The sequence below is a fragment of the Calonectris borealis genome, chromosome 6 (genome assembly GCF_964195595.1).
Source record: "Calonectris borealis chromosome 6, bCalBor7.hap1.2, whole genome shotgun sequence".
NCBI classification, from domain to species: domain Eukaryota; kingdom Metazoa; phylum Chordata; class Aves; order Procellariiformes; family Procellariidae; genus Calonectris; species Calonectris borealis.
The window spans coordinates 22686509-22698693 of record NC_134317.1 but is presented as its reverse complement, the minus strand read 5'-3'; the positions used below and the strand labels follow the sequence as shown (position 1 = coordinate 22698693).

Sequence of the window (12185 nt, the reverse complement as noted above, 5' to 3'; positions counted from 1 at the left end):
AGGTCTTGGCCATCCTACTAGAACATAACACTAAGGCCAAGTACTCTTCATAGGTGTACAACAGCAGATCCGTTACCATATAGAAAATTTCCCATACACACACACGCCTTCCATTATGCATTTCTTTTCATAACATCTTTACCCAAGTCAACTCCCTCCCAGAGAGCATGTTGACTTAAACCGCCAGCAAGCCTGGAAGTCAGCAGGACCAAGTACTGAACACGCGTCCCTTCAAGGAGCTTCTCCCTTTCTCTTTTGGCTGGGTTACCATCTTAAACCAGCTTCACCCTTTGGAGATACTTATCTCCCCTCCCTTATACCCAAATGTGGAAAAATGTGTTAATTGTGGTGCTTCAAAAAGTTCTCTCTTCTCTTTTACTAAGAGGAAAAAAACACCCAAGACCTCATACTAATAGCTTAATGGCCTACCTACTGGAATTGAAAAATTTCTTTTGTCTCCAACATGCACTTTGTCTAGCAAATAGCATCAGCTCGACCCTCTACTTGAAGTGATCAGATCATAATAGCTAATATTTCAAGTAGTCTGCTTTGCTTAATCTACTCTCAACTCCTGCTTCAGTACTTTCATCAAAACCACAAAACACCCCTTTTTGAGCAGGAAGATTAATTTCTCACTCAATTTCTCACTCTCACAGCAAACTACAAGGTAGGTTCCTTAAAGCTAAAAGAACAATAGTTAATATAAGTGGAAGAAAAAGCTAAATAATTATTCATATACTAGTTTTTTGTTTGTTTGTTTTTAAGTAAGCAGTAACCGAGATCTGTGGACAAACTGAAAGCAAGCTGTCTCAAAACTAAGTTCTGAAAAGCACAGAAGAGACCAGCACAGAATCTGGAACATTAAGCAGCACATTTAGAATGGGAGAGACACATAAGTTAAAAAAAAAAAACATAACCATACAAAACTGTACTATGCAACAGCCATTACCATTCTTTTGTATGACCTGTAAATCAGACAACTTAGACCTGTCACAGTTTGAGACCCACCAGTTCTTCAGATGCTGTCTTCATGCCCTTGCATAAGACAATAGGGTAAGATCTCTAATACAAACATCTCAGGCACCTATCAAATATCCATCATTAAAGCAATGCTCCTGAGAACTCAGATGTGTTATTCTGGACATCTTAAACAACAGACTGTTCAAAGCAACTTTCTACAATTCACTAAAATAGGTAAAGGGCTAAAAGCAGGACCATTTACAAGGAAGCAGTCAAAGGAAATCTTGATTTATACACACTATCAGCCTGAGAACAGGCAAGACCACTCCTAAAAATCTTCAACTGAGAAAAGGAAGATAGTGACAACATCAAGTGTCGGTAAAAAATGAGAAAAATGCTGCACAGAAAACAGAGGAAGACAGCTACAGCAATCGGAGGCTGCTGAGCTACATCTCAGACATCTGCAACCGAACCGCAGAAGTTCGACTAATTTTTCAGTTATTAGGGCACTTAAGCTAACCAGACATCAATTTAATAGCAGACTACATCACCATTTTGGACCTTTTGTGGGACTGTAAGAAGGAAAACATTTGGCATGAAAATACATTATTTAACTTCAATGAGACTTATTTTTAATATCTCTGTATGCATAGTCCAACTCTTGGGGCTCCTCTCGCTGTGAGTGGTAAAGAGAAAGACTGCATGTTCACAAACAATTCCTTAAACTATTTAAAGCCAGAACAATTCTGTTAAAAAGTTAAAATGGACACAGATGTTCCTTTCTAGCCTGTAAGAGAGCATTATACTATAGATATGGACGAGAGTAAATAGGTAAAATCAGTGTAAACATGTATACATATGCACAATTCTGTGGGCCTGTACATTGCAGCAGAAACCCAGCAAGAAAAAAGCACCTGGCTGACTCAGAGCTGTGAGCACGGAGGATCAAACCAGCGTTAGCTCTATACGGAGTGGCAGCAGCATACTGTCAGGGCAGCAGTCAGGAGAACGGGTCAGTGACTTTTCTTTAAACAGAACAGCAATGTCCTTACTGCTCTCCAGAAGAGGAGGGGTCTGACTGATAAAATAAATGAAGGTGTTATCCAAAGGCTGACACCTACACCTGTGTTCACTCTCTCCAGGCCCTTACAAGAACAGGTGCCCGATGACACGCAGGCCAGCAGAATACATTACACAAATCAGGTGTGTTGCTTTTGTCAGCAACAGTAACTTTTATTGTCTTTACAATACAAGATAATACAAACTATTAAAAAGTAATTTTGTTTGGTAAAATATTTCGTATATTGAAAATATAAATGCATCTTCAGATCAAACAAGATTACAAGCATACCAAATAATTTACAAAATCAAACATTTATCCTGATCAAAGAAGTATAAAAGCTAACAGTTCCGGAACCATGCTCCTGGCACCTAATGTTTTGTAAGTAAAGACTTTAATTCTTTTGTGCACTAAGCCTACTCCTTCCCCTGAGCACGTGGAACAGAAAAGGTCAGTTATATAGTCGGTAAAGGCTTGGGGGGGAGGGGAAAGACCAATAATAACAGCAATTCCTCTTGCAACCCCACTCCTCCACTTATGTTGGAATGTGTACTATGTTAGAAAGCCATTTTAACTTCACTTTCCCACTATTGCCAAGATTGAACATAAACAGTTTTATATTGTGTTTAAAAAACCTAAGTTCAGATAACAGCCCAATTTTACAATTTTGTGCTTTTATACACATGCAGTTTTTCTCTCCCAGGAAGATAAAATATAACTGTATTAGTTTCCTTTTATCATTTGAATTATTCCTTTATAAGCACTTTCAGATGAGACATAATTTCAGCAGCAGATGACCAAACGAGAACAGAACACTCGACAGGACTGAGATTTTGGGCCAGCTGAGAAATCTTTTTCTCCAAGGTATACCCCCGCCTAGGCATAGCAATATCATCCTTCTTCAAAAACATTACTGGACATAAGTCATTCCCACCATCACCTATATATACAATTTGTGTGTAACTTACTCCTCGCTCCAACTGTTTATCTAGAAATTCTTTTAAAACTCTCCTTTTGCAAAGGTTTTTAGGGCACTTTGCACAATGGTGAGCATGGAAGTTCTGTACAGTAAGATAGCCAGTACTGCTGAATGCTGCAGGGTTTGTAAACACTTCATCAAACACCTTATGGAAGTCAGCAGCTTTCAAAATCCAGTCAATAAATACTGTATTAGAATCTGAAACAATTATGCAGTCAAAGAACTCTTTGTTCTCGCCAATAAAACCCAGAAGATCTACCATTCCCGCAGTGAAAGGAATTGTTGTCATAGTTCTTTTCATCTCATCTTCTGTGATGCCATTGTCTCCCAAGTAGACAAAGACTCTGCCCATATATTCTGTCCAGTGTCCTGGTCGGTAGGATTTTCTTAATCCATTAGGAAGTTTTTTTTCAGGAGCACATTTCACAATCCAGGTATCACTATTTTCATCTACGATTGTATGGTCAAAATCAAAAACCAACAGAAATTTCATAGCTGTCAGAAAATAGTTTCCAAAACAAACAAAAAAAGAGAATTATTTATATAAACAAAAGTACTGAATTCCTACCCTCATCTTGTGCTCAGAAGAGAAAAATTCTGCAAGAAAATGAAGCATTAGGACAAATATCTAAACAAAGTAAACTATTTATGGCCACTACAGCTATGGGAAGTTGTGTGGAAGCTAAAAAAGCAGTCTGTAAAGGTCAAAGTTCTAGTTCAGTATCAAACCTCTGTTTAAAATAGACAATGTGAAAGTATCTAAACTCATGCTGCATAGTTACTAATACTTGCTAGCACAGTGTCAATCTTCCAGTACTCATGCACCATCAATGTGACCGACAGTTCTAAATTTCTCCATTATCACTTGCCAGCGCAACCAAACTGGCATTCTCTTGGCAAAACACCTTAAGAGGTATTTTGAAAGGAAGCTACTACTGAACAGATGGAGCCAGACTTTTTAACAAGGACACACCAAATCAAAGCAGCCAACAAAAAGAAATACCGCCATTTGTGGATCTGGGAAAAAAAAAAAATCAACCGGTCTGCTTGCTGTAGTCCTTCACCTTCAGTCCCTGCAGCCCACCCCTGGGCTACGAAATCCCTGGGAGCAGGAGACACCTCATCTGGTACCGAGAGCCGTTCCCTCACAGGCAAGTTCTCTCACACCCGCACCACGAGCACTGCCGCTTCCTCAGCCCCAGGCGTCCCTCAGGCCAGCTCCCCGGCGCCCGCAGCCAGCAGGCCGCGCAGCCACAGAAGTAGCGCCCTCCCAACCGCAGCACAGCGGCTGCTGCCGCCGCCCGCCCGGGGAGCAACGACCGAGCCGAGGGGGAAAGCAGAGCAGCCACCCCGGCGGGGGCACCGGGGTCGCCCGAGCAGCTGGCAGAGGCTGGGGGGAAGCCGGGCGGCAGCACCGCACGGGGGTCTCGGCAGCGGACCTAAAGCCCGGGAGGGGAGGGGAGGGGCGGGGCCGGGCCGTTACGACCCGCGGGGCGCGCACCACCCGCCAAGGGCCGCACTGCCCCCGACCCACCTCCGCGCCCGCCGCTTCCGGCTCCCTCAGCTCGCCACGTGCCTCCAGTCCACGTCATCACGTGACTCCCCGCCGCCGGGTTGCCAGGCAACGGCGCGCGTACACAGGCGGCGCGGCTCGGGGCCATGGCGGCGGCGGGGCCCGGGCTCCCCCGCGGGAGGCGGCAGCTGGCCTGTGAGTGGGGCTCCCCCCGCGAGCACCGGGACCCGGGGGGAGGGCAGTGCCGAGCCCGTAGCCGCACCGGCTGCACACGGCTCCGGCAGGCTGTAGGGGTGTTCCTTGTCCCCGTGTCCAGGGTGACTCTCCCCAAACCTCCCCCTGCTCTCCCAGCTGCAGACAAGGCGACAGGGTGTTTCTAGAATTGCCTAGAAAGAACTGACCTGAAACCAGTGGAGGTACAGTATCATGCGACAGCTGGAAGTTCGAGAAGAACTGGGTGCCTGGCCGTTCCCTGTCCCTAGGGAGCAGTGTCTCAGTGTACGTTTACTTTTGGCAAGGCTGCCTTCACCTTGGACAGAGGGAGAAGATCAGGTCTGGTCCCCACCATAAGACACTCAGATTAGCAACTGCATCTGAAAAACAGACTTTGACATAAGTATCGCTGTAAGAGAAAGTCTCCTTATGTTTTAGACATGGCATGTCAGTCTGCTGCAAATCAGACGAACAAGTAGAATTTCTAACAGGACATCCCTCCATACAGAGTGCCATTTCCTTCGAAAATACTGGTGACAGTTTGAAGGGCGTTTCACAAAACTTAGGAAAGCTGTATTTATGCATGCACATGTGTATGCAAGCCTAATACAGGAAAGAAATGCTAATCTTTCCAACAAATCAAGAAACTGTTCTACAAGCCAAATCTATTTTAGTAAATATGATGAGTGCGCAGGACAAGGGTGGTAAGGCACAGCCTGTGCCCAAACTGCTGTCTCATCCAGCCAGAAAAATGGCTTCAATAATATCCCCCCTTTCCTTTTGGGAATGCTCCCTGGTCCCGGCTGTTCTCAGGATCATGCCCAAGTACTGCCTGGAAAGTGTTAGTTACCACAAGCCAAACCTGTACTTACAAACAAACAGAGATGGGGACATACAAACAGTTAAGTCATTCAGCCACAGCCCAAGTACACACACTGGTCATAGTTAGACTACAGATACAGACACCCTGTCTTAGCTCTGGGGTACTGGTTTAGGGAGAGAACCTGTTGGGAAAACTTAGTGTTGTTACTATGCAGGAATTCAAATCCTGATACAGGTTTGAATATAGGGTTTTCTGATATCAAGTAACCTCAGTATCCTTTCTTCCCTCTGCACAGCGTCACATCATTTGGAAGAAAATAATGTTCTAGATGGATATTTTCTTCCAAATGAAGTAGATCTTCATCAGGTAATTGTATTGCCAAAAGCAGAATGGGAAAGGATTCAGGGTAATCTTGGCAGCAGAACTAGAGAAGCAGCACGCATCCTTGCTGAGAAGAAAGAACGGGAAGAAATGCACTTACGCTCCAAAGCGGCTGTAAAAGACTGGCCCAATACCATTATGGTAAGTACAAGATACATTTGTAAACAAAGGGATTCATTTTCATATATGCAAAACCACCCATGGTAACATTTCTAGCTGTACTCCCTTTGTTTAACATTTGCTTTTAAATATGTATTTTAACTAAACTCCATTTAAATACATTTAACATCTAACATCAACATTTAAATTTTTTAATTAAAGCTAAAATGCAAAATTAAAAAAAAACCAAACATTGAGTACATCACCCTCAGAATAGTTTACAAGTTTTTAATCCATGTGCTTTAAATGTGATTTCCAATTTTATCTGCACTGTAGGGCCTGGCACAACGGAAACTTAAAGCCAAACAATTACGTGAAGAAAGGGAAGAGGAAGAAAGAAAGTTACTTGATTTAGAAGAAGAACAGTTCCAAGCAGCAAAACGGAAGGAAGCTATTGATCAAGCAAAAACCTACCTATACTATCAGAATGAAAGAGTGAAAGGGTTGCATGTTTGTTGACAACTTATAATTTTTAAATTCAAATTGTACTGAATTTCTTTAGACACTTCTGAACATGCAAATTACTTTAAATGTTCTCTTGCAGAGTGCACTTCTACTTGCTGAGGTCCTAAAAGAAAGAGATGCTCAAGTTGAATTTAAAAAGGTAAAGTCAGATGTTAACAAAAAGAAGGATGAAGAAAAGGAACATGAACGTAAAGAAGCTATTCTCAGAGAGCAAGAAAAGGCACATCAGCGTTATATGAATCAACAGGCACTACGCAGAGATCAGCTGGAACAGTAAGTAATAATTAATCAAAAGTAACCCTACTTTATTATTTACTTTAAACTCTCTTCTCGCAAATACATTCTATAAGGTTTTTACAGAAGCTTACTAATAATTTGATTCACAAATGGGACACTTTAAAAGAAAAATCCAGAGTGCCACAAAAGACCTTGCACAAAAGGGAAAAGCTGTGATATACAGTGTCTTTTATTTGCCAACAGTCTGCATGTAAAATCGCCTCTGGTAGGCATCAATAGGTTTTAGTCAAATCACTATTCAAAAGTTCTTACTGAAAGTGTATTTTAACTCAGTTTCGGTCCCAGAAAAGGAAAAGGTTAAACCAGGTTTTCCATTTGCCCATAACTAGATTCCAGAGAACGCATCAAGAGAACACATCACTGCCACCTCCATTCTTTCTCTCAGCTCTTACAGAAACCTTATGGATGGGTCCCCAATGGTATTTATAGGACTGGCCCTGGTGGTTTGATAGAAGAAATCAAATTCCCTGAGGCAGAGGAAGGGTTCAAAGTCTGGTCTCACTTATTGCAGGTCCAACACATAAAGCCTTGCAGAACTTAGTACAGGACACTACCAGTTTAAGCTGTTGCCTGCATGTCCAGAAGGAGAAGCATAGATACGGTGGGGCTTACTGGGGAAATCTTGTTCACTGAGGATGCTGCGGAGATAGGCCAGAATGTTATGAATGCAGTGGTGCTAACGGGTCATCCAGATAAAACCTGTTACCATCAGACTGCGATCTGTGAACATACCATAGCTGATTTCTGGTCAGAGGATTGAGGGTTACCATTACAAACAATGATGCTATTTTTCACCTCTGATATTCTACCCACCTTCAATTCAAAATATCACATCCTTCAGTGCAAGGTACCTATGGTTATGCAGAACCCCTACCTGTTCATTACTTTATGTGATCCCTAGCCCATTTATTCAACTCCTTTTCCTGATTCAGAATAAAGGAGCACAAGCATCAGGCAGCTCTGGCCAAGCTAGAAGACAAAAGGGAAGGAGAACAAATACAGAGGTTGAACCAATTGTACCAACTGGAAACTCAGAGAAGAATGGAAAAGGAACAGGAGGAAAAAGTTGAGCGCCAGAGGCTGTTCCACGTAAGTAACAGGAAAGCAGAGAGTTCAAAACGCTTGTTTCACCTTGGCTGCCTGGAGTGAAACGATAGCATTCATGTATCTAAATGGTCCTACTGGCAACAGGAGGTTCGCTGACAGCTTGAGTAGCATTGGATCATACGCCTACCCTGCCCGTTGCAGGCCATGTCTTTCCTCTGTGCTTTTGAGAAAGGCCTCTTGGAGGCAGGTCCCTTCTCTCAGCGGAAGGGACATTGGCACCTGATGCTTTGATGTCTATGATTAAAAAGTTTGCTGTGGACATCAAGGAATATTCTCCTTGATTTGAGAACTGGATTTAAGTTCCACATATCTACTGGTTTAAGCCCATTTTTCTTTGTTAGGAAGAGCGAATAGCCTGAGTCTGAACATAACAGTGTCTTTTTAACTTGTCTTTCCCTTTATGATTGGAGAGGTTTAGAAATTTAGTCAAGATGTGCTGCCTTCTCTCTACCTTTAAAGGCATCTTGCTAAATGCAATCTAGAAATGCTTCAGAACAGTTCTGGTCAGCATACAAAAGAGAGTTGGTTTTTTACATAAAATTATAGAAAACTCTTCTTCAGCTATGATTTGGATTAAGCTCTCAGACTGGGAGCACGGTCTGTGTATGTGTTGGTGGGGGTTGCACAGTCCCATTCCTTTCAACATCCCCCTCTCCCACGTGTGTGAATGGGAGCAAGGGATAATGCTTACTACATTGCATAGCAATTTGTTTGTGTAATGGGCTGGAGAAGCAGCTGTTCGATGCACAATTCCCCTTCTTCCTCATATGTACTATCTCCTCTTCGTGGACATTTGAACAGGGAAGCAGAAGTAAGTGGAAGTACTGAGAATCCATTTCCTCTCTTATTTCTTTGAAAGAAACACTAAGAGAGAGAGTAGGGAGTGATTATTTTAAGTTGCTACCCCAGGCCCAGATTTTCTATACTTCATCTGTTACATGGGGACCATTTTACCCATGCAGGAGCATGTAACTGACCAGAAAATGATCAAAGCAGTAGAGGAACAAAAACAAATGGAAGAAGATGATCGGATTAAAGCTCATTTTAAAGCAAAGGAAACTATTGCCAAGCTGGTAAAAGAGAAAGAAGCTGAAATGCGTAGGTAGGTACAAAGCTAGAGTATAAATTGTAAATAAACTAAAATTTATACTGTAGTCATAATATTAAAATCTTTCAAACTGATGATGTAACACAAACTACAGTTATTCTAAAAATTAAATTCTACTGATAGGGAGAGTAGAGAATTCAGGAGAAAAAGGAAATTCTTTCACAGGTTCTTTAGTAATAGGTGTGTGCGGGAGCGATCTCTCTGCCCTTCAAAGTACAAAGACTTACGGAAGTGCAAAGCTCTACACCAGTGTGTTGGGAACACTGATTTTCCATATGGCCTGCCAAGCCTCCACCTCCTCAACAATTAAAAACAATTAAAATCCTTGATGAAAGTATTTCTGGGCATAAGCTATATTTGCCTGAGTCAGATCAAGAAAAATAATTTGACTTCTTAACTAGGCACCTATATTAATTAATTACATTGGGTTATTATTAAGGGAAGATGGTTTACCAATTTAACAGTGAGGGTACAGCATGAAGATACCATTGAGCCAATGCAAGAGCTCCCTTCTCTTCCTGCTTCTGGCCAATACTCCCACCATTTCTCTCCTGATGGCAAGATGCTAGGCAGACTCCTCCCCAAGTGATCCAGCTCATTATTGCAACAGAAAGCTAGTGTTACAAGAATACAGGGAACATTTATTTGCTAAATCAGATAATTTTAAAAAAATAAAACAAGAGGAACACAAGGAGATCAAGGAGTTGGATGGGCGGGCTGGCCTGTGTGGCAAGAGGAGAGACTAGAAGCAGGATTGCTGAGTTTGGTAGCAGTAATGCTTCAGGTAGACCCAGGTGTGTACCCTCGTATGTCATGGTAGCTCATGTTCTTCTGCAGACTAACACAGGAACATCAGGACAAAATTGTTAGCCAATTAGCTGTACAAATGAATGAGGCATTAAAGAAGGAAGATGATCGTCTTGCTAGAGACATTGCAAAAAAAGAAGCTGAACAAGAAAAAAAACGCAAAGAGAAAGAAGCAAAAGAAAAGGCAGCCATTGAATCTATTGCTGAACATAGAGCCACTGTGGTAAGAAACCTAGCCTGTTCTTATTCCTCTTTCTGTCATATACTTGTACTTCTGAATACCTTTTAGAAACACCATCGATTCTAGCACAGTTGTCTTGAGTGAGACACACATGCAAGTTCTCACTTAGCAGCTGCCTCTCGTATTTACCATCTATAGTTTCAGAACCAACTCCTTAAGAAAGGTGCAAGTGGTACATGTGATGATCCTCTCTCAAAAAATTAGAGCTGGAAGGCTCTATAATTGTTGGTAATTTGTCCAAACATTTTCCAGACAGATCTACTGTCCAGCTGAGGAGCCTGGCCCAGATCACAGCTGGTGGCTCTGGTGCCATGCATCAGCATGCTTCATCAGGTCTGCTGACATCTTTCGTGGGGTCTTCTCTCCCTTTCCCACTTCTGTGTTGGGTGCACATCTGCCAGGGCTGCTGAAAAGCCTGGAATTGGACACTGGCCAGCCAAATGACCGTGCTTATTAGAACACTGATACACGGCTGCTTCTGCTGAAAGATACGACTTCCAAACTAGCAGGCTAGCTCCTTGGTTAACCTCTTTTATGTATTTTGTAAAATACAGATGAAGATGAAAGTGGAAAAGGAGAGAGAGGAAAAAGCAGAGGGTAAAAAAGAACTTAATGAGTTAATGGAAAAGAACCGCATCTACCTGGAAATGGAAAAAGCCAAGAAACAAAGACAACGTGACGCAAACATGGAAGTACAGAAAATTCAGGTCCAGCAAATGGTAGGTAGAAGAGCTGTACCCTGTCAGCCCCTTCAGAAAGAAGCACACATCTAAACAAACAGCCCTAGCTCCTGCCTGAGAGGAAGAGAGGGAGAAGCAGCTTGCTGTGTTTTGTTTGGGGCTTTTTATTTGGTTTTGTCTTTTTTAAATCATGGATGCTCCACAGTGCATACAGAGCAGTGGTGCAAGTCAAGGCTGGTTTGCAATGACAGATCACATCCTGTCCTGTGCCATTATGTACTGCTACTGCTGCCCTCTTGTATCTTCTGGGCAGGTCACCAAAGAGCAGCAGCTGATGCTGATGTTCACTCAGCTACTCAATGTACCCTTTTTGTGGGGGGTACGGCACGGGAGAGAAGTGGGGAGGGATGATATTTGCCAAGTATCAACTAACATCACCGCAGATCTACTGTAAGCTTTTACCCTCTCTAAGTTTTAACGGATAGTTATGTTGTGAAAGAAATACTAAGCTTTTTTATTCCCTTTTCTTCATCAGGCTGAAAAGCAGGCAAAAAACCAGCAGGAAAAGCAAGCAGATTTGGACTATGATGCTCAGAGAGAGATTATTGCACTTTGTAAGGAACATGAATTTCAGAGCTATGCAAAGCAAGTAATTGAATCAGAGTCCAAGACTACACATCATCTTTATCCTCTTCTCAAAGCATCCAAAGATGGAAGAGGATTTGGACACGGGTCATTTTCCAAAGGAAGAGAAGGAATAAATACTAGTTTTCAAGCACAGGATGGTGCTGGGACCCAGTTACCTTATTGTAGCTGTACTACTGCTCAAGAAGTTAAAAATAAGAAATAATATTGAGACTATCCAGCAAGGAAAGGCAGAAGCAGTTTTCATGTGGTCAAAAAAATATCTTTTGGAACCTTATGGGCAGAGTTAAACTGTAAATGATCTATATCGAATATAAGCTATGAATCTGGAAGTCCATTGGAAAAAAAAAAATTGCCAGAGGACTGGTTATATTCCCAAAAATCCCCAGCTTGTATTTCATGAAAGTTAGTTTATTAAACTTGAGACAGAAATGCATGATAATTGACCATCAATGTAACACATTCCAGCCAAAAGCTCACTATTACTGTTATATTTCTATTATTCATGATTCTAAAAATTCATTGTCCCAGGATCTTTTTTTTTTTCAGGCCCAGGATACAAATTCCCAGTGCAAAAGATCACATTTTTCACTAGCCCACTTCCAGTTAATTATTCCCCATAATAGAAAAAAACAAAACAAAACAACTTTACAGAATCTACAGGGGAAGAAAAAACAACCTAATATGTGTGAAAGTTCGAATAGTTATGGTACTGCAGTTTTTATAGCATTTTGCAACTACCTCTGT

At 42.0% G+C, this 12185-nt stretch overlaps 3 protein-coding genes across 6 annotated transcripts in view; 1 reads left to right on the top strand and 2 right to left on the bottom strand.

Moving 5' to 3' along the window:
• Window positions 1–4959, bottom strand: part of SSB (small RNA binding exonuclease protection factor La) — a 24930-nt gene extending 19971 nt beyond the window's left edge. Inside the window, exon 1 of one of the 2 annotated variants that reach the window (XM_075153167.1) lies at window positions 4914–4959. In XM_075153167.1, the coding sequence (XP_075009268.1) occupies window positions 4914–4940 (27 nt within the window). In that variant the 5' untranslated portion in view covers window positions 4941–4959. Of the gene's footprint in view, window positions 1–4533; window positions 4582–4913 lie in introns of those variants that run through there. The other variant, XM_075153168.1, reaches the window with a different exon arrangement.
• Window positions 2169–4995, bottom strand: PHOSPHO2 (phosphatase, orphan 2). 3 transcript variants are annotated; one of them, XM_075153176.1, is made up of 2 exons: window positions 4914–4995; window positions 2169–3494 (listed from the first exon to the last, which is right to left on the bottom strand). In XM_075153176.1, the coding sequence occupies exon 2, from the start codon at window positions 3490–3492 to the stop codon at window positions 2767–2769; it is 726 nt and encodes a 241-aa protein (XP_075009277.1). In that variant the 5' UTR covers window positions 3493–3494; window positions 4914–4995; the 3' UTR covers window positions 2169–2766. The 3 variants fall into 3 exon arrangements, with proteins under 3 accessions (XP_075009277.1, XP_075009276.1, XP_075009278.1); XM_075153175.1 differs by lacking the exon at window positions 4914–4995 and adding an exon at window positions 4534–4660; XM_075153177.1 differs by lacking the exon at window positions 4914–4995 and adding an exon at window positions 4003–4527.
• On the top strand, window positions 4637–12185 carry LOC142083576 (cilia- and flagella- associated protein 210-like). The gene is made up of 9 exons (XM_075153166.1): window positions 4637–4707; window positions 5844–6070; window positions 6365–6538; window positions 6633–6826; window positions 7783–7939; window positions 8920–9059; window positions 9903–10095; window positions 10668–10832; window positions 11329–12185. The coding sequence occupies exons 1-9, from the start codon at window positions 4659–4661 to the stop codon at window positions 11641–11643; spliced, it is 1614 nt and encodes a 537-aa protein (XP_075009267.1). The 5' UTR covers window positions 4637–4658; the 3' UTR covers window positions 11644–12185.

Excerpts from the sequence above, each read along its gene's own strand:
- PHOSPHO2 (XM_075153175.1), bottom strand. The coding sequence starts at position 4,660 with ATGGCCCCGAGCCGCGCCGCCTGTGTACGCGCGCCGTTGCCTGGCAAC. Across the intron at positions 3,495-4,533 it reads CGGAAGCGGCGGGCGCGGAG|CTATGAAATTTCTGTTGGTT; the intron begins GTGGGTCGGGGG and ends ATTTTCTGACAG.
- LOC142083576 (XM_075153166.1), top strand. The coding sequence starts at position 4,659 with ATGGCGGCGGCGGGGCCCGGGCTCCCCCGCGGGAGGCGGCAGCTGGCC. Across the intron at positions 4,708-5,843 it reads CGGGAGGCGGCAGCTGGCCT|CGTCACATCATTTGGAAGAA; the intron begins GTGAGTGGGGCT and ends CCCTCTGCACAG. Across the intron at positions 10,096-10,667 it reads CTGAACATAGAGCCACTGTG|ATGAAGATGAAAGTGGAAAA; the intron begins GTAAGAAACCTA and ends TGTAAAATACAG.